This window comes from Miniopterus natalensis, chromosome 7, assembly GCF_054644295.1.
Source record: "Miniopterus natalensis isolate mMinNat1 chromosome 7, mMinNat1.hap1, whole genome shotgun sequence".
NCBI classification, from domain to species: Eukaryota; Metazoa; Chordata; class Mammalia; order Chiroptera; family Miniopteridae; genus Miniopterus; species Miniopterus natalensis.
This window is the reverse complement of record NC_142087.1, coordinates 11,812,550-11,833,278: the sequence shown is the minus strand read 5'-3', so window position 1 is coordinate 11,833,278 and position 20,729 is coordinate 11,812,550. Positions and strand designations below refer to the sequence as shown.

The following is a 20,729-nucleotide window of genomic DNA, read 5'->3' as shown; positions in this document are numbered from 1 at the left end:
AGGAACGGAGAGGGAGAGAGAGAGAAACATCAATGATGAGAGAGTTGTCACTGATTGGCTGCCTCCTGCATGCCCTGGACTGGGGATCCAGCCCGCCACCCGGGCATGTGCCCTGACCAGAAATCAAACCTTGATCTCCTGGATCCTCGGTCAGTGCTCAACTGCTGAGCCACGCCAGGCTGTCATTCTATTTTATTAGCTGACATTCTTCTGTAAGAAGAGCTTTTTCCCCCCTTTCTTCCTTTTTACGGATCACTAAAGACTCGGATTATTCATTGTGGCATAGTCAATTACATTCATTATTCTCTTTGGTGTTAAAATTATCCCGAATTTGGCCAGTGGGAGGTGTTTTAAACTAACTCCTTTGTTCTTTTGATACACTCCTATTAGTTCTTGAGCATCTTCTTGTTTTCTGGTACTATTAGAAGCCCCATATTTATCTTGCATGAGTTGTGCTCTAGACCCTGAAGTCCGCTATTTTTCCAAGGAGGCCTGGTTCTTTTTAGTTGCACGTGGTATATAGAAATTAGGTTCTGGGCACGGGGTATGTTTATTGCTTCTAGAGTGTCTTTTTTGCCTTTTCAGTGGATGGAGCTAAGAAATAAATTATTTGAAAAATTGTGAGTTCATTTTGATATTTCCAATTTAAATTCAACATTTTGTAATTTGTATTTTTATTTTTGCCTTTTATATTGAAAATTTGTGTTCCTAATCACACTAATATATTGACCTGTTTGCCTCATTCTATGTTGTACACAAAATAATTTCAGAGTTACAATATCAATATTACTACTAACAAGTCTGAGTGAAGTTTAAGATTTTCTTGACATTATACATGCATCTTAGGATAGACTACATTTAATTTGTAACATAAATTTATATATGTATGTTATAAGTTAAATAGTATTTCAAATTAAATAATGTGAGTCCCTTTTTAATATTCTTATGATATAACTTTATTTATACTTTTTTTTAAAACAAATTTCTGCCCTGGCTGGTTTTGCTCAGTGGTTAGAGCATCAGCCTGTGGATTGAAAGGTCCTGGGTTCGATTCTGGCCAAGGGCACATACTTCGGTTGCAGGCTCGATCCCCAGCCCTGGTTGGGGTGGGGGCAACCATTGATGTGTCTCTCTCACATAGATGTTTCTCTCTCTCTCTCCCCCTTCCACTCTCTCTGAAAAAAAAGCAATGGGAAAAAAAATCCTCGAATGAGAATTAAACAGATTTCTGGGTCCAACCAGGATGGGGCGCAGAATTTACATATTTTTCTTTATTTATTTATATAATACTGTTTTTGTTTTTTAAAATTTATTTTATTTTTGAAAGTATTACAGATGTCCCCCATTTTCTCCCCTTTATCCCCTCCCCCCATAAAATATGTTTTTATTGATTGAGAGAAGAAGGGAGAGGGGGAGAGAGAGAGAAACACTGATGAGAGAGAAACATCGATGGGCTGCCTCATGCAGAGCCCCCGCTGGGGATCGAGCTCACAACCTGGGCATGTGCCCTGACTGGGAATCAAACTGGTGACCTCTCGGTGCATGGGGTGACATTCAACCAACTGAATTAGCCAGGGCTAATTCTACATTTAACATTATTTTTTAATATACATATAGTCACATTCCCCCTTTTTTTGATGCATACACCTATGAGTTTTAACACATACGTAGATTCTTGTAAGCATCAACACTAACAATACAGAATACTTCAAAGAACTCTATCATGCTACACCTTTGCCAGTTTATAAATTACTTGATTTGATTATTTTATGTATTTGTTTATCTGTCTTCCCCAATAGAATGCAAGCTTAGTGTGGGCTAGTGTGTTAGATTTGATTCTCCCAAGAAGCAATGCAATTGATTTATTTGGAAACCACCTGTAGGGGTAAATGGGAAGTGAGGGGAAGAGGCTGGAAGAGCTATCAGACTGCCTTGCAAGTCTGACCCCTGTGGAGGAAAGAGAAGGAAGGTAGAAAGTTTTAGACTGCAGTGCAGTTCCCAGAAAGTTTTGGTGAAGAAGATGGGGAGAGTCCTCAAGCCAAAATTGTTGTCAAGAGTCTTGTCTCACCCAGCTTGGTGTGGCTCAGTGGTTGAGCATTGACTATGATCCAGGAGATGGAGGTTTGATTCCCGGTGGGTTGTGGGCTCGATCCCCAGTGCGGGGCGTGCAGGAGGCAGCTGATCAATGACTCTCTCATCATTGATGTTTCTATCTCTCTCTCCCTCTCCCTTCCTCTCTCTGAAATCATTAAAAAAAAAAAAAGAGTCTTGTCTCCCAGAAAGAGTCTTGTCTTAGTATTCCTTCTTAACCATTGGCTAGGAGAAGTGTGGAGAAGGCACAGTGGTGGTGATTGGTTTAGAGCTGTTGCAGCTGCAATTCAGTTACACCACTTGATAAGGATGTGATAGATGTATTTTGAAGGCAGCCACAGGTGGGCTATTTTGTTCACTGATATATATCCAGTGCCTCAAAATTGCACATGGTGGGCCCTGGCTCAGTTGGTTAGAACATCATCCCACTACCCTGAGGTTGTAGGTTCAATCCCTGGTCAGGGCACATACAAGAAGCAACCAATGAATGCATAAATAAGTGGAACAAATTAGTATTTCTTTCTCTCTCTGTCTCTCATGAATCTATCAGTAAAAAATTTGTACATGGTGTATAATAGGTACTCAGTAAAATATTTGTGAACCAAGTTCCAAGTGATTGTAGGAAAACATCTTCATGTGTTATTTTGATTGCATCTTAAGCCTGAGAGAAAGTGTTTCCTTTTTAAATATTGTGGAATTATATAACAATTATGTAAAGGACTGACTCTCAGGCTACTCATATGCAGTTTCTCCATTAAATCTTCTCAACAAGCTATTAGATTGTTTATTGTTTCAGTTTTATAAATGAAGAAACTGAGGTTCACAGATTAATTTGTCCCAAATTTTGTAGCTGTTGAGTGGTAGAGCTGGAATTTTCACCTCTGTTGATCTGACTCCAAAGGCTGCCATGCCTCCCAAGTGATTCCTTTCCCAGGTGGTATTTTTCTAGGTGCTCTTCTATATTTTCTTGATTTGCTGCTAGTTACAAAACAAACAAAAACCCCCACAAGACATTAAAAAGGTTAAAAAGTATTTTTCAAAATCAACGTGACAATAGAAGTGTATGGAGACACAAATGTGGCCCAGAATGAGAGAATGGGTTTCATGTTTATATGATTTATTTTGTCTGTATTGCTTATACAGAAGCCTAGTTTTTCTCTCACCTTTGTACACTGTCCTAACAGGATACAGAGCACCTAATATTATACTTCTGTTAAACTAACAACAATAGCAATGACAGCTAACATTTAATCAGCATGATGCTGATTGCTTTAATTGCTTTACGTGGGCTATTTCATTTAACCCCCTATAGCAAACCCATTTGAACCTGAAGTGCAGAGGTAAAATGACTTGCTCAAGGCACAAATTAATTACTAATGAATCTAAGATGTATAGTACATAGTTCTCCTTCATGACAGTGTTCTGTGTATCTTAGTAGAATTTATTTGTAAATCATCCAAACCAGCTTTTCTTAAATTATAGGATCCCAAAGAAATCATGAAATTAGGATTTTAATTGTTTTAAATATATCTTTATTGATTTCAGAGAGAGGAAGGAAGAGGGAGGGAGAGAGAGAGATAGAAACATCAATGATGAAAGAGTCATTGATCGACTGCCTCCTGCACACCCCCAACTGGGGGGATCCAGCCCGCAACCCAGGCGTGTGTCCTGACTGGGAATCAAACCTCGATCTCCTGGATCCTAGATCGATGCTCAACTGCTGAGCCACATCCGGCCGGGCAGATTTTAATTTTTTAAAAGGGAGCTTGTAAAATATAAATTTGGATTTTCCATTGAGATCGTTAGTTCTTAAAGCACTTTATCTCACCAAACAGACTGTGAAATAGTGATGATAATCAAACAGACTGTGAAATAGTGATAATCCATGTTCTAATTTTGGATCTGCCACTTTGCGGTGAACTTTCCACATATCCTTTGCTTATTCTATAGGCAGAGTAATCTTGCCTGTCCTCTTTACCTCCAGTGTTGTGTAGATGAACTGTCTAACATGTGAGAAGCTACAGTTTCCTAGTAATGATGCTTGGTGGATAGAATGGAAGCTGCTTGTTCTGTGGCCTTTGCCGTCTTCCTGTCATCTTCCAGGAGCACACCATCTGCCCTGAACAGTAGGCCTGGCCTTCCCTGTCCTTGCCCTGAACACAGTGAAAAAAAAGCTCCTTCTGTCTGTTGTTTTTCTGACTCTTTGGTATGTTTCCACTACTTTGTTTTCATTTACGTTGATCATGGTCTCCTGTTTCTTTTACAAAGGATTTTAAAATCTGAGTTTCATCATGTCCTTAGCTCTCTTTTCTATTTCTTTTTCATTAGGATTATTTGTACTGATCAAGTCTGAGTTCCTGGTTCATACCTCTTCACTTCTTGTATCATCTTTTCCCCCCAGTAATCTTTTATTTCTGAGCTTTCCACATACATGCTGTGAGTCAGGCATAATGCTAGGCTCTATGGAATGAAGAAAAATCACATAGGTCCCTTAAGAAATCTAGAGGCCATTGGAGTATTTGGCTTTGGTTTTTAGCGTTGCCATCCAAAGACTGTTAGTCAATATGGTTCCATGCTTATGTCTGTAGGAATAATAGCTCACATTTATTGAGTGATTTACTCTGTGACAGGCACAAATCTAAAGGCTTTACATGTTAAACCCCATTTAATCCTCACAACACTATGAGGTGGTACTTTTATTAATACCATTTTATACAGGGGTGCGCAAAAGTAAGTTTACAATTGTAATATGAATAAATAATACCATAATTAATAATACAAGAATAAACTGTTTCACGTACTACTGTAAACTTACTTTTGGCCAACCCTGTGCATTAGGAAACAGAGGCACAGAACAATTAAGTTGCCCAATTAGTAAGTAGTGGGTCTGGGATTTGAATCCAGGTAGTCTGGCTTCTGAGCATGACAAGGTATGGCTTTAAAAAATTTTTTTAATTTTTTTATGGCAGAAAGCTTTATTTCCATGGAATTACATCCCTTTAGTAAAGCTAAAACCAAAGCCAGTGTTCAGAGTTTCTGTTCCATGTTGTAGCCAGGTCCCGTTCAGCATCAGGCTAGATGCAGTCCATTAGTCCATTGTGTGGGGGGTCCACATGACCATGAGCCAGACATAGGTCAGAGCTATGGCAGCTTGATGCTGAGTGTAGTTCCTGGGAAGGAGCTTGGCGGTGCCACTCTCGCTACTCAGGGTGCCAGTGGCTCAAGTTTCCAAGAGGAGGAGGCATGCCACACCACGGGAGGCCACCCAGTGAAGCATGGAGGGTCAGGTCTGCCAGGAGGCAGAAAGAGGGGAGAGTAACTGTGGGTAATCAACAAGGGATGGCTTTGATCCCCATGCTGTGTTCTGTACCCAGGATGGGGAGTAAAGTCCCAGAAATTAATTATATCATGAGGTGATATTTACATATGTACACACCTCTGGGGGAGAACAATTAATTTCTTTTTTTCTTTTTTAAAAAATATATCTTTATTGACTGTTCAGAGACAGGAAAGGAGAGGGAGAGAGAGAGGTAGAAACATCAATGATGAGAGAGTCATTGATCAGGCCCGCAACCCGGGCATGTGCCCTGACCAGGAACCGAACCCTGATCGCCTGGATCCTAGGTCCATGCTCAACAGCTGAGCCACACCCGGCCGGGCAGAACAATTAATTTCATGTGTGGGAATTTCAGAAGGCTTCACAAAGATGACTTGATGCCAAGTCATTCATTCAGTGCTAGATGCTGGAGATAGAGCAGTGTTTAGGACAGACATAGACCCAGATCTTTAGGAGCTGACACTCCAGTGGAAGTAGACCATAAACAAACAGATCAATACCTGTAAGGTTAGGTGGTGGTAAATGCTAGGAAGAGGAATAAGTACTGATAAGTAGATAGAGAGTGATACTTTGTGTCTGAGTGGTGGTTTTTTATATAAAGGGTGTTTAGGGATGGTCTGTCTGACAGAGACATTTGAGTAAAGATCCAGAGTGAGGGAGTGATCCAGGTCGGTGTCCAGGGAAAGAGAATTCCAAGCTGAGGCAGCCCAAGCACAGATGCTGGGTATGTGCAAGCAATAGAAGGAGGGTAAAGCGTGAGGAGCCAGAGGTAGGAGAGGAGCCTACAAATGTCAGCAGGAGCCAGATCGGCTGTAATACGGGGTTTGGACTTTATACTAAATGTAATAGGAAGTCATTGAAAGATTTTAAGCAGGGAAGTGACAGATCTGATATCAGTTATTAAAACTGGCTGTAGAATATGATGTAGGCAGGCATGGGCAGAAATAAGGAGAATAGCAAAGAGCCTTTTGTAGTCCAGATTAAAAGTGGATTAAAGAAAAAGGTGGTGGAGATGATGAAAAATGATCAGAGTTGGGGTATTTTTTTGAGGTACAGCTGACAGATTTACTGATGATGTTGTGAGAGACAGTGAAGAGTCAAGGATGACTCCAAGGGCTTTTGGTCTATGTACTAGAATAATTACTATTTGCTGAAACAGCAAAATTAGCAGTTTGGTTTTACATATATTAAATATGGATTCCTTTTAGATAACCAAGTGGAGATGTTGAGCAGATGGCTGAGTAACTGAGTCAAGCATTCAGGTGTGAGCTTTGGGTTAGAGATAGAAATTTGGGAGTTATCAGTGAGTATATAGAATTAAAAGAAAAAGATCTTATTTTGTGGAGCAGTTTTCGGTTCACAGTAAAATTGAGCAGAAAATAGAATTCCCATTCCTTGTCCTCACACATGCATAGCCTTCCCCACTGTCAACATCCTTCACCCAAGTGGTACATTTGTTATAATTGATGAACCTACATTGACATGTCGTTATCATCCAAAGTCCATAGTTTACGTGAGGGTTCACTTTTGGTGTTATACATTCTCTGGGTTTTGACAAATTAATATAAAGACATGCATCCACTACTATAGTATTATACAGAATAGTTTCACTGCCCCAGAATTCCTCTGATTTGCCTCCTCTTTCCCTAACCTCTGACAATCACTGATCTTTTTACTGTCTCTATAGTTTTGCCTTTTCCATAATGTCATTTAGTTGGACATAACATACAGTATGTAGCCTTTTTGGATTAATTAATTTAGTAATACTCATTTAAGATTTCTTCATGTCTTTTCATGGCTTGATAGCTCATTTCTTTTTAGTGCTAAATAATGTTTTATTGTCTGATGTACCACTGTTTATCCATTCATCTACTGAAAGGCATTTGATTGCTTCAGAATTTTGATAATTATGATTAAAGCTGCTGTAAACATCTGTGTGCAGGTTTTTATGTGGACATAAGTTTTCAGCTCATTTGGGTAAATGCTAAGCAATGTGATTGCTGAATTGTATGGTAAGAGTATGTTTAGTTTTATAAGAAACTGCCAAACTGTCTTTCAAAGTAGCCATACCATTTTGCATTCTACCACCTGTGAATGTGAGTTCCTGTTGCTCTACATTCTCACCAGTATTTGGTGTTGTCAGTGCTTTGAATTTTGTACATTATAATAGGTATGCCGTGGTATCTCATTGTTAATTAAATATGCATTTCCTAATGAAGTACAGTGTTGGATATCTTTTTTTTTTATGTTGAATATCTTTTCATATACTTATTTGCCATTTGTATATTTTCTTTGGTGAGGTTTCCATTAAGGTCTTTTGCCCATTTTTTAATTGGTTGGTTGGTTGTTGTTTTCTTATTGTTAAGTTTTAAGAGTTCTTTGTATAGTTTGGATAGCAGTTCTTTTATCAGATGTATCTTTTACAAGTACTGTATATGGGATTTAAGGCCATGGGACTGGATGAGCTCATCTAGGGCTGCACTGTCCAAAAAACCATATTGGAGAGAGAAGGCTCTATTGAACAGCACTGATCTAGGGAGTCAGTATAGATAAAAAGTATAGTACAGAGCCCTAGAGCCCTCCAGTGCCTAGACATTAGCAGATGAGGGGGACCAGCAGAAGAGACTGGGAAGGAGTGACCACTGAGAGAGGAAATTCATGAGGAGGATGTCCAGAGGCCAAGTGGGAAAAGTACTTCAAGGAGCAGGGAGTGATAACTTTAGTTCTGTGATGCTAATGGGTCAAGTAAGATGAGCAGTGACTGTTGATTTGGTCACATCAAGGATATGGATGACCGTGATGAGTTGTCTTAATGGAGCTGTGGGGACAAAAGCCTGATTGGCATGAGTGCAAGGAAAAAATGGGAGAGGAGAGACTGGGATGTGGTACATAAGTGGAGGAATTGGCCATTGATAGGAGCAGATATTTCCTTTATTATAAGGGAGAGGCTGAGTATAGGTAGAGATGAAGGTTGACTGGTAGAGTTGGTGATGGGAGCATGTGTTTTTGTATTTTTAAATTGAAGTATAATTTACATAGCTGTAAAATTCACCTTTTTTAGTGTACAGTTCTTTGAGGCTTGCCTAACTCACAGTCATGCACGTACCACCACAATCAAAATGTAGAGCACTGTTCTTTTAAAAAAAGAATAGTTGATTTTTAGAGAGAGAGGAAGGGAGAAGAGAGAAACATCCATGTGAGAGCACAACATCGATCAGCTGCCTCCAGCATGCCCCTTACTGGGGATCGAGCCTGCAATCCGGCATATGCCCTGACTGGGAATCAAACCAGCAACCTTTCCAACAACCTTTTGGTGCAAGGGACGACACCCAACCAACTGAGCCACTCCAGCCAGGGCTATAGAGCACTTTCATCATCCACAAAATTTCCTGTGTTCCTTTGTAGTCAACTCCTCCTGCCACCTCCAGCCCTTGTCACCCACTGATCTGTTCTCTCTCCATATAGTTTTATTTTCCAGAATGTCATAATAAATGGAATTATATAGTATGTAGCCTTTTAAGTTGGGCTTCTTTCACTTATAATGCATTTGAGATTTGTCCATATTTTTGCATGAATCAGTAGTTTTTTTTCTTTTATTGCCAAGTAGAATTTCATTGTATGGGTGTACCTCAGTTTATCTATTTACCTGTTCAAAGATATGAATTGTTTCCAGTTTTTTTTTTTTTAAAATATATCTCTATTGATTTCAGAGAGAGGAAAGGAGAGGGGGAGAGAGAGATAGAAACATCAATGATGAGAGAGTCATTGATCGGCTGTCTCCTGCACACCCCCGACTGGGGATCGAGCCTGCAACCCGGGCATGTGCCCTGACCAGGAATGGAACCCCGATTGGCTGGATCCTATATTGATGCTCAACCGCTGAGCCACGCCCTGCCGGGCTTCCAATTTTTGATAAGTAAATATGAATAAGCATTTATATCGGTGTTGTGACAATGTAAGTCTTCATTTCTCTTGGGTCATAGGTTAAATGTATGTTTAACTTGATGAGAAACTGCCAGACTGTTTCCAGTGTGGCTATTTCATTTTGCATTTCCACCAGCACTGTGTGAGAGCCCCAGTTGCTTTATCTTTTTCAGCACTTAGTGGGATTCTTTTCTTTCCCTTTTTTATTTTTAAAAATATTTTTATTTTTATTTTTGAAATATGTTTTTATTGATTTTATTTGAGAGAGAGGAAGGGAGAGGGATAGAGAGATAGAAACATTGATAAAAGAGAAACATCATCTATTGGCTGCCTCCTGCATGCCCCTATTGGGGATTGAGCCTGCAATCCAGGCATGTGCTCTGACTGGGAGTCAAACCTTGACCGCTTGGTTCCTGGGTTGATGCCACTGAGGCACACCCAGACGGGCTTTTATTGCTTTTTTAAAAGTTGAGATATAACTTATATACCGTAAATTCACTCTTTTAAAGCAGAGAAATCAGTGGCTTTTAGTATATTCCAAACTTGTACAACCATTACTACTATCTAATTCCAGATCATTTTCATCTCCCCAAAAAGAAACCCCATATGTATATATTAGCAGTCACTCCCTTTTCTTCCTCAGCCCTCCCCAGCCCTAGGCAACCACTAATATACTTTCTGTCTCTATAGATTTGTTTATTCTGGATATTTCATAGAAACTGAATCATGTAATACATGTTCCTTTAGGATTAGTTTTTTTACCTAACATATTTTCAAGATTCATTTGTTTCGTAGCATATATCAGCATTATTTATTTAATACCTTTAGAGAGAGTGGAAGGGAGGAAGGGTGGGGGGGTGGAGAGAGAGAGAGAGAAACATCGATGTGAGAGAGACACAGTGATTGGTTGCCTCCTGCATGTGCCCTGACAAGGGCCAGAGATCAAACCTGCTATCCAGGTAAATGCCCTTGACTGGAATCGAACCTGCAATCCTTTGGTGTGCTGGCTGATGCTCTAACCATTGAGCAACACCAGCCAGGGCTAACAATGTCTTTTTTTATGGATAAATAATATTCCATTATATAGATATACCATATTTTGTTTACCCATTCATCAGTTGATGACTATTGTTTTCACTTTTAGGCTATTATGAATAAAGCTGCTATGGATTTGTGTATGAGTTTATGTGTGGACATATGCTTTCATATCTCTTGGGTATCTTCTTAAAAGTGGAATTGCTGGGTCATGTGGTAATTAACCTATTTAAACTTTTGAGAAACTGTCAAACTTTTTTCACTGCAGCTGTACCGTTTTACATACCCAGCAGCAATGGGGATGTTTTTTAATAGATTTTATTTTTGAAGTGAGATAAGAAGTAAAATTCTCAGCTTTGACTCAGGATCAGGAGGAAGGCTTTGTTTTGATGAAAGAAGATAAGGTATGAAATATTATTTAGGAGAGTGAAGAGGGATTGTCTATGAGAAATGTAGTAGGACTGCTGGTGCCATCAAGGGCCACTATGGTCCACTGAAGTTGGTGGTCATGGAAATTTTTCAGTAAGCTTTTAATTTTAGAATAGTTTTAGATTTATAGAAAAATTCCAAAGACAATGCAGAATTCTCATATATGACACATCCAGTATCCTCTACTATTAACATCAAACATTATTAGTTAGATAGAAATGTAAGGTACATTTGTTACAATTAATGAACAAATATTGGTATATTATTCTTAACTATTATTCTATTTCTTTAGTTTTCCTCAAATGTCCTTTGTTTTTGCTCCAAGATTCCATCTAGGATGCAACATTATTTTAGTAGTCATGTCTCCTTAGGCTGCTTTCAGAAGCCTCTAGATTTTCCTTGTTTTTGATGATCTTTTATTATATCAGTGTGGACTCATATTTATTTTAGATTTTGGGTTATAACCCAGTACTACTATATTTTGTTGCTCCTGTTTCATTGTGAGCTCTTTCAGTTGGCTTGTGTCCTTTTGACATACTCCCATCATCATTGTGTGTGTTTAACACTTCCTTACTTCTGGCACTACAAAATATTCCAGGCTTATCGTGTATATTTCCTGCCCTCGTCCTAGAATCAGCCATTTCTCCAAAGAGTCTTGGTTCTTTTTTCAAAAAAAAAATTATAGTTAATATACAGTAATTTCAGCCTGAATGCCCAACACATGGGAAAAAGTTTAGGCAAATTCTGGACTGGCCACCAAGTACACTATTAGGTAGTTAAGATAAAAGACACCTCTGTGGATGTGCATCACTATAAGGATATTGACCTGTGAAGTCAAATAAAGAGCCGAAGGCTCTTCCCTGGGTTTAGAGTCAGGTTTGGATACTGATCTTGGTTACCTCTTCCTAGTTAATCTATTTGAGCTTCTATTTCCACAAATGTAAAATGGATACAGTGATAATAACTACTCAAGGTCTCAGAGGACTGTGGTAAAGTTCCAGTGAAATCACTTTATGTAAAGACAGTTTAAAATCCCTAGAGTGAGCTACATACGTTGGTTATTGATAACCATGTAAGTGAATGCTGACCCATTGGAGTGGGAAATCAGAGGGAAATTGTTATTCTCTCTCTGAAATCAATAAAAAACATATTAAAAAAAAAAAGTTTGTGACTTGCCCGGCCAGTGTGACTCAGCAGTTGAGCATCGACCTGTGGTCCAGGAAATTGCAGTTCGATTCCCTGTCAGGGCACATGCCCAGGTTTCTGCTCGATACCCAGCAGGGGTATGTAAGAGCAGCTGATCAATGACTCTTTCTCATCATTGATGTTTCCCTCTCTCCCTCTCCTTTCATCTCTCTCTGAAATCAATAAAAAATATATTAAAAAAATAAAGTTTGTGACTTGAGTTTGCAATGCTTTTATTGAGTCTTGAGCTCTTTTCTTCAAAGGAAAACTATTGATTTTGAACACTTAAATTGTACCTGATGATCATTTCAAACTCCCTGATTTTAGACAGAGAGGAAGGGAGAAGGAGAGATAGAAACATTGATGAGAGAGGGACGTTGATTGGCTGCCTCTTGCACAGCCCCTACTGAGGATTGAGCCCAAAACCTGGGCATGTGCCCTGACCCGGAATCTAACCTGCAACCTTTTGGTGCATGGGATAACTCTCAGCCAACTGATCCACACCTGCTGGGCTCAAAGTCTCTTACTGGTTTAGGCAAAATTAACTCAAGAACAGGTAGAAAACTTGATCAAACTAGTAACCATGGAAGTAATGGAAAAAAATTTTCTAGTTAGTTCTATGAAGTAGGCATAGCGTGATACTGAAACTGGACAGGACAGGCATAATACAAGGAAACTGGGACAAATCCTACTTATGAAAGACACAAAACTTATCAATAACATACTAGAACCCCAGACATACACTTTTTTTCCTAGAGTAAAAGAGAAAAGCTTTATAATCTTGACAAAGGCTGAAAATTCTCAAAATTTACCCATGGTAAGTTAGGTATAGAGGAAAACTTGATTAAAGTTCTTATACTTAACGATGAAATACTGGAGCTATTTTCATTAAGGAGAAGGATGCCAACTATCTTGGCTAATTTTTAACATCATCTTAGAAGCACTAATCAGTGTGATAACACAAGAAAAATAAATGGCAAGTATCAGTATTGAAAGTGAAACAGTATAATCATAGTTGAATATGATATGTTAATCTACCTGGGAAATGCAAGGGAATTAATTGATAATCCATTGAATAGAGTTTGAACAAATTCAAAAAAGTAAAAACAGTTTAACAAGTTATACAATGAGAATGATTGCTTCCACTTTAACCTATATTCACTCTACCCTCTATAGATAATTAAAAAAAAAAAAATTATTGATTTTTTTTTTTTTTTTTTTTTGAGAGATAAGGAGGGAGGGTGGAAGGGAGAGAGAAAGATTGACTTTGTTTTCCACTTATTTATGCTTTCATTGGTTGATTCTTTTATGTGCCCTGACCAGGGATCGAACCCACAACCTTGGCGTATTGGGACGATGCTCTAACCAACCGAGCTACCCAGCCAGGGCTATAGGTAACTAGTTTTATTAATTTCTGTCCATCCTACCAGTGTTTCTTTATTTAAATACAAGCAAATAAACCCATATATTCTTATTTTCCTCTTTTTGTAACACAAAAGGTATCCTAAGATATACACTATTCTGTAGCTTGCCTTTTAAAATTTAATTTGTCTTGGAAATCTTTCTATATCAACTCATAGAATGTGTTCTCATTTTTTTTTTACAGCTGCATAATATTATATTTTGTGGATATGCCAAGTAGCATATAAACCCAATAACCTCGAAGCTGTTGGTTGATTAAATACTTTTCAAAACTTTAAAGTTAAGCTTATTTATTTTATTTACACACAAGTATTATGTAATTAAATTTTTATAAAAATTCAAATAACAAGTAAACGTCTTTTGGCCATTCCCAATCCCTCTCCAGAGATTACTTTTGTTATCAGTCTAGTGTTCAGTATCTGCTCCTTTCTGGCTAATATTTCCATTAGAAATGTGGTTCCTAGCTGTAATGTTAGTTTGGAAACTTGAATCTCACCAGTGGCTGTTACAGGTTGAAGTTGGAAATTCTCTCTCCCATTTTTTTTGGTTTATACAGATTCCCAAATTATTATTTTTTAAATATACTGATTCAGTTCTTGTCTCTTTTGTTAACCTTACTGCATCTTCTCCGGCTCCCCTTATAGTTGTCCAGATATTTAGATTGAACCAGATAAAATTAGTATTTTTGCAGGTAAAAAGCAGTAGATTATCAGCAGTTTCATGTGGTTTACCCTAATAGTTTTGAATTTTAATTGGTTCATGTGTCTTGTTTTCCTCAAGTGCAGGGGCCAGAACACAGTTCCTTCCAGAACCTGAAATTGGCTGGCCTAATCAAAGTCACCTAATAGCGTTCTGTTGACTGATGAAGCTGAGCCTTCTCAGGGCAACTAGCAGTTGTGATCCACCAAGCCTTGCTGGTTGATCGCTAAGGTCAGCTGTCTCTGTTCTCTGAAATGCATTTGGCTTCTCTGTCCTCCATGAGTGACATGCGTCACTGTCGCATGCCAAACAAATGGGTAGAACCACCTTCTCCATAGGAAACTGCTGACCTCTTGTCACGTTGATCCTCCTAGAGAGTCTAATGTAGTCTGCAGATAGCAGGATGCCCGTGCCCTGTGCAGTTCTTTGAGCAAGGAAGAAGCCTTAGGGTAGGCCAGGGCCCAGAGGTCCTTTAGACTCTGAGTGTGTGCAGCAGAGTTGCTAGCCCCGGAATTTGGAGTTGATTCTATGGATCCAGACTTTTAGAAGGCACTGACCAGTGTGAGTTCAAAAGAATTTGGGGTTTGTCCTGTGGTTGCCAACTTTTTATTTTGCCAAATAAGGGTATTTAAAATAAGTATATAATTATATGCTTTTTATAGTTAATACATGTTCATGGTGCGACATTCAAAACATACAAAAGGATATACACTGAATAAAATAAGTCTCATACTTCCTCTTCAGTTTCTTAACTATCCAGTTCCCCTCCCAAGAGGCAAACCGGGTTGCTTGATCATCCTTCCAGAGATAGCCCACGCATTTAAAACAGGTATGAATGTATTGGCTCTCTCCATTCCCCCAAAGACGTAGTGCGTTCAATACTGTTTTGCATCTTGAGTTGATCCCCCCCACACACTTTTATTAGAAATCTTTTAAAGTCAGTACATAGAGAGCTGCCTAATTCTTTTTAGTGGCTGCATAATATCAGTAAAAGTATTAAAAATAATTACCATTGTTTTAATTAAAAAAATATGTTTAAGCACCAAGGAGTTAGAAACAATGTGATTTTTGTATAAAGAAAAGTTCTGTAAATTAATTCTGTGAAAAATTAAAAAGACTTGTGTTTGAAAACTATTGCTAGAGATAGTAAACCATTAAAGAAAGGGCTTTGAATAAGAATGTGTTAGGGCAGATTGTGTTATTTTAGGGAGGCTCAGTAGTCTCTGGTAGGCTGAATGAGTGATAGGGCAAGAGGGATATAATTGAGAAATCCGTGTCCTTCTCCCTATTTTACAGAGAAGAAACCTCTTTTGTCTCCCACAATTGTACTAGTCAGTTCATCAGATCTTACAATTAGCTGCTCTGCTGTCAAGACATCTTGTATTTATAGCAGCTTTATGTCAGTTGGATTGAAGTAGGGAGACTACTTTCAGGGCTGTTTAATTCCTTCTGTTAATGTTTTTTGAGGAATTACTGTATGCATAGTACCATTAAGAATTTTGAAAAGCATATCCTATCAGTCCTGTGTGAGAAATATCCACATGAAGTCATGGGGGCCTAAACTTGGAGAGTAACTGAAATTGGAATGGGTAGGTGGAGTTTGAGAGCCTTGGGATTGGAGAATTGACAGGACTTGTGACCTTGGGAAAGACCCGGAAGTGTTGCATTCATATGCTGAACATTTATTGAATGCTCAGTATCTGCAGCCTACTGGGGTAGGTTAACATCAAGCAAATGGCCTTAGAGGATACTAGTGTAGGATCAAAGAGGACACAGTGTACAGATACAAGCAGCAGGCCTGTTCAGTTAGGTAGCACATATTTATTAGGACAGTGTGACAAGAAAGGAAGGAAATGGTGTAAATCCGAGTTGCAAGGAGAAAATATTGGTAGAATCTAAATTTTCTCATCCTACAATAGCAGTCTGTTTAATATAAGAGAAAAATTGCATGCGATATTTATTTTCCTTTATTTTTAACCATTTATTTCTTTTTGGAATGAGCAATACATTTATATGATTGGAAAATGAAAATGTGTTAAAAGATATACTGCAAAATGTCTCCCTCCTACTTTTGCCCCTCCCATACCCAGTTCCTCTCTTGTATCCCTCAGGTTTAAATGCTGGAAACAGAAACCACTCTGGGTACTTTAACCACAAAAGGATTTAACACAAGAAATTGGGTACTTATAAATTATTGGGGGTTGGAGAAGTGGGGCTCAAGGGGGCTGCCCTTAGAGTATCAGTCTGAATGACCCACCACTGAAGCTGTGATCTGGAGGTCAGGAAGTCATTACTGTTACTGCTACACCCATCCCCCCAACCCCCTACTGCTTAACACGCTCAGGGAGCTAATGACTAGACATTAGCTCCTTGCTACTGCTGACTAGCACATCAGTATCACCTGGGAGCTTATTTAAATATCTTAGGCCCTAGCTCCACCTACTGAATCAGAATCTGCATTTTGACAAGATCTCTTGATGATTTGTATTAGATGAAAATTTGAGAGGCCCAGCACTGGAGCTTTGGGACTGGCCACTATAGTTGCCTCCAAACCGACAGGTCTCTGTAACCATGATTGCCACCTGGTTTTAAAAAATGTTTTTTACTGATTTTAGAAAGAGAGGAAGGGAGAGAGAGATAGAAACATCGATGAGAGAGAAACACTGATTGGCTGCCTCCTGCACGACAATGGAGCCTGTGACCTGGGCAGGTGCCCTGACTGGAAATCGAACCAGCGACCTCTTGGTGCATTTGGTGCATGGGACGACACTCAGCCACTGAGCCACTTCGGCCGGGTTTGATTGCCAATTGTGAGAGAGTCAGGGAAATGCAGTTGTTCGTTTTCCCAACTCTCATTCTAGAAGGAGGGTGGAGTGGAGATTTAAAAAGTCCATCTACTGAACTGACCATACTTACACAAGTAACCTTTGTTAGTTTCTTGTGTATCTTCTCAGATATTTTGTGAGTATTTAAGCATATATGAATATATTCTTTTTCACTTTTTAAAAAAAGTAATAACCATATACAGTGTTCTGTACCTTGCTCTTTTCATTTAATAGTTCATCTTGGGAGAACTTTCCATGTTATGACAGAACCATCTTGTTCTTTTTAACAACTGCATGGTATTTCACTATATATATTTTAAAATTCTTAGAATTGAGACTGTCTAATACGATCTGGGTTGCATGGTCATTCTAATTTATTGGCATATGTGAAATATAATCTAGTTAAATGTTTACTTCCTGTCTATTTTGTGCTCAGGTCTTGTGTATCTATCATCTTGTTTAACTTGCATTACAACCTAGTGTGCTATGTATCCTTCTTCCACTTCACATGAGAGAACTTTGTAAGGTCAATTTAATAGTTCATAAACTAAGACATGTCAAGGTTGAGATTTAAACCCCATGTCTGTTAGCCTCCATAATTTGTGATTGGATGGTTATACAGAGCCTCTAGATGATGGGCTTTATTTAGAACTTTGGTAACCTATTTCTTTAGAAAGAGATTTGGAAGGGTACTGTTTTAGATATTTTGAGTGGGTATTTAATGGCATTTCAATTTTCTTTTCTGACTCAGGTATCCAGCTCACATAGAAGATATTGACTACGAAGAAGGAAAAGTACTTATCCATTTCAAGCGTTGGAACCATCGTTATGATGAGTGGTTCTGCTGGGACAGTCCTTATTTACGCCCTTTAGAGAAAATACAGCTGAGAAAAGAAGGCTTACATGAAGAGGAAGGATGTTCTGTGAGTAACAGATCTGGGAAGTTCTGTAATGACCTGGATCAGCCCCTGGGTACTTTATATTCTAGCCTTTGATGTTCAGTGTGAAAGTCAGTAGCATCTGGGGATCAGTCTTTATTTGGGCCTATCGTTGTAACCCTGAGGTCCCCAGGGCATCTGGGGCTCTTGAAGAATCCCAGTTGTCGTCTGCTTGAATGATGTTATTGATGTGACAGCTCATAAACTAACTTGGTTGAAACCTCACTGATGATGCACGGGAACTTACATCTCTTTTATATCACTTTATACCTTTAGGTCATTTATTAAGCTGATCTGCTGTTTGAGCATTTATTAAGCAATCATTCCATGTGAAGTACTGTGCTAGCTTCATATCATGGTCTTTTATAAGCTCTTGGAAAACTTGGAATTGATTGGATTCTGTTTTTGTTAAATTTTTAAATTTCATCACTATGCTTGGAGCTTCCATTGACTTCAGAATTAAGGATGAGGTATTAGTTTTGAGTTAAAAAAAAAGACGATGAGTTATCTGTAGATATCCTGCTGTATTTGGATCTGACTCAGCCCTGGATGGTTTTACATTTTAACCCTGACCAGGGAACTTGAACTCTTGCTAGCCTTCTCCCCCACCTGCCCCATTTTAGGATTGTTCACTGTTGTCCAATTTAATTGCTCAATATTTATTCTACAAAATGTATCAGTGCAAACTGTGTACTGGGAAAACAGTATGAAATATTAAAGGTGAATGGGTACTCCTATGGCAAATGTCCCTTTCAACATGTGGGTGGCTTTAGGTGGCATTACTGTTTCTTCCCTCAAAATGAAATAGCCTCCTTCCTTTCTAGCTTCTACCCTGGGCGTATTCCCTGGTGATCCTGAGCTATTAGACTCACAAGGACAGGATAAGATTATCATTAGTGCTATGCTGCACTGCCCACACCTCCTAGGTGGGAAAAGTCTTGTGTCCAGCTCTTTTGTTTTGATTTCTGATGCTGAGCAGCAGAAATATCTTCCTCCATCCCAGTAGCCATCTCCCTTTCTCACTCTTGTGAATTCTAATCTCTTATGAATTCTGGTATCGTGTGTGTCCTGTGAAATTGGATCAGTAACAGGATCTTTTTTTTTTGTTTTTTAATGTTTTTCAGGAATTTCAAATAAATGAGCAAGTCCTTGCCTGCTGGTCTGATTGTCGTTTTTATCCAGCCAAAGTAACCGCTATTAACAAGGATGGTAAGGCATTTAAGTTGTAATTGTTTTATTTATGACTTAGAGGGGAGTTTGGTATATTAGGGTTTGATAGTATGTTTTCAGTATGTTTTAATTGCCTAGGAATCCTCTCTTCAGTTGATCACTGTGTCAGGAATTAGGAAGAAATTACAAATGAAGAGAATGCTGGGTTAAATAGGGGAGTTTGATTCTTTGCTTTCTAAATTTTAGTGATTATTTTCTGAAATACTCATGGTTCATCTGTCACTCTGCTGGAAGTGTGTAGATACTTGCTGTCCAGGAGTTTGTGATATAACTGATTAAATAAGTCCCTAATACTTCTTTTACTCACTTGTGAATAGCATAGAAGTGAAGTGAATACCAACAAGTGTTTCTTAAAACTGTGCTTTGTGGATGTAAGGCGATTACGGGTGGTCTTTAATACCAGTTGCTAATTGAAGTTGGGATGCTGGGATTTAGAGCACTGAGTTGGGATGCCTTTGCCAGAGTTTACAGCATGTGAGGAGCCAGGACAAGGACTGTGCCTGTAGAGGTTCATTTTGCTAGTACAAAGGCAAGGGGAAGGAGGTAATATATATGGTCAGCATCCTGACAGTATCCTGACACTCAGACAATAGACTCTGGGGTCATGTGATTTAAAAAAAAATTTTTTTTTTTTTTAGCATTTCTACCAGGATGTTTATGGTTTGTCCATGATCTCTGTAATGAATATTTAGGGTGATCAAGCCTCTTAGTACTACGTTGGGGTGACTGTATGGCCAGATTGACTTTTCATTCCATGAAGTTATTACTCTGCTAAATGTTGGACTTTGGGCTGACCAAGAAGTTTTTGTCTGAGAATGGGGTGAAATGGTCAAAAATGAATATTCATTTCCATGTAGCAGAAATTTTAGTTTCTCTATTGTTACATTCATCCTCCTCCCCCACCCTTCCAGCCATTAGACCAGTGTGGGTTAGTAGATGTAGGTTCACTCATGTGCCAGATGTAGGTTATCCCTAAAGCACAGTCCTCTTGCCTCAGGCCTCCAAAGCAGGGTTGTATCTTCTAAGTTGTCTAAACAGTTAGTGATCCTCCAGTTTATGATTGATTAACTATTTTTGGATAGTTCCTTGTTTCCTTAAATTATACTTACAAGCTTGTTTTCAACATAAAATCCTGTTACTACTTTTCATATGTATCACATTAACCTAAAAACTTATTTTAAAAGGAAGCTGATATGTTATTAAACTGCCTCAGATCCTTTTAGTAAAAGACATAGTTTATGTTTTTAGTTTCATTTTCAAGATTAATAATTTATCCTGCTTTTACTGTATTTAAATCATGATATAAAATACAGGGTTCTTCATGTACTTAGATGTGTTTCTGAAAGTCTATTATGTTGACTTGTGCTGATCAAGTCATATTTCCCCCCAGATTAATATCCATTGAAGTTTTCTCCCCTTGGGTAAATGGCTGCCCCTTAGGTCAAATGAAAGTTGTGAGAAGAAACATGGGTAACTGTAGGTCAGGGAGGTAGCAGAAAGGAAGCAACGTTTTTCTTTTGTTCCATTGATGTCTCAGAGTCACATGGAGGACAGAAATGGGGCGAAGGAAACTGGATGAGGGAGTGACAGAAGAGGGGCAAACAGAAAGAGGGG

General features: G+C 38.7%; 1 protein-coding gene across 3 annotated transcripts in view; it reads left to right on the top strand.

Moving 5' to 3' along the window:
* PHF20 (PHD finger protein 20) overlaps nucleotides 1-20,729 on the top strand; it is a 108,054-nt gene that overhangs the window by 26,130 nt on the left and 61,195 nt on the right. For 2 of the 3 annotated variants that reach the window (XM_016213137.2, XM_016213136.2), the window contains exons 3-4: nucleotides 17,699-17,870; nucleotides 19,010-19,094. In XM_016213137.2, coding sequence (XP_016068623.2) covers nucleotides 17,699-17,870; nucleotides 19,010-19,094 — 257 coding nt within the window. Of the gene's footprint in view, nucleotides 1-14,134; nucleotides 14,950-17,695; nucleotides 17,871-19,009; nucleotides 19,095-20,729 lie in introns of those variants that run through there. The other variant, XM_087818756.1, reaches the window with a different exon arrangement.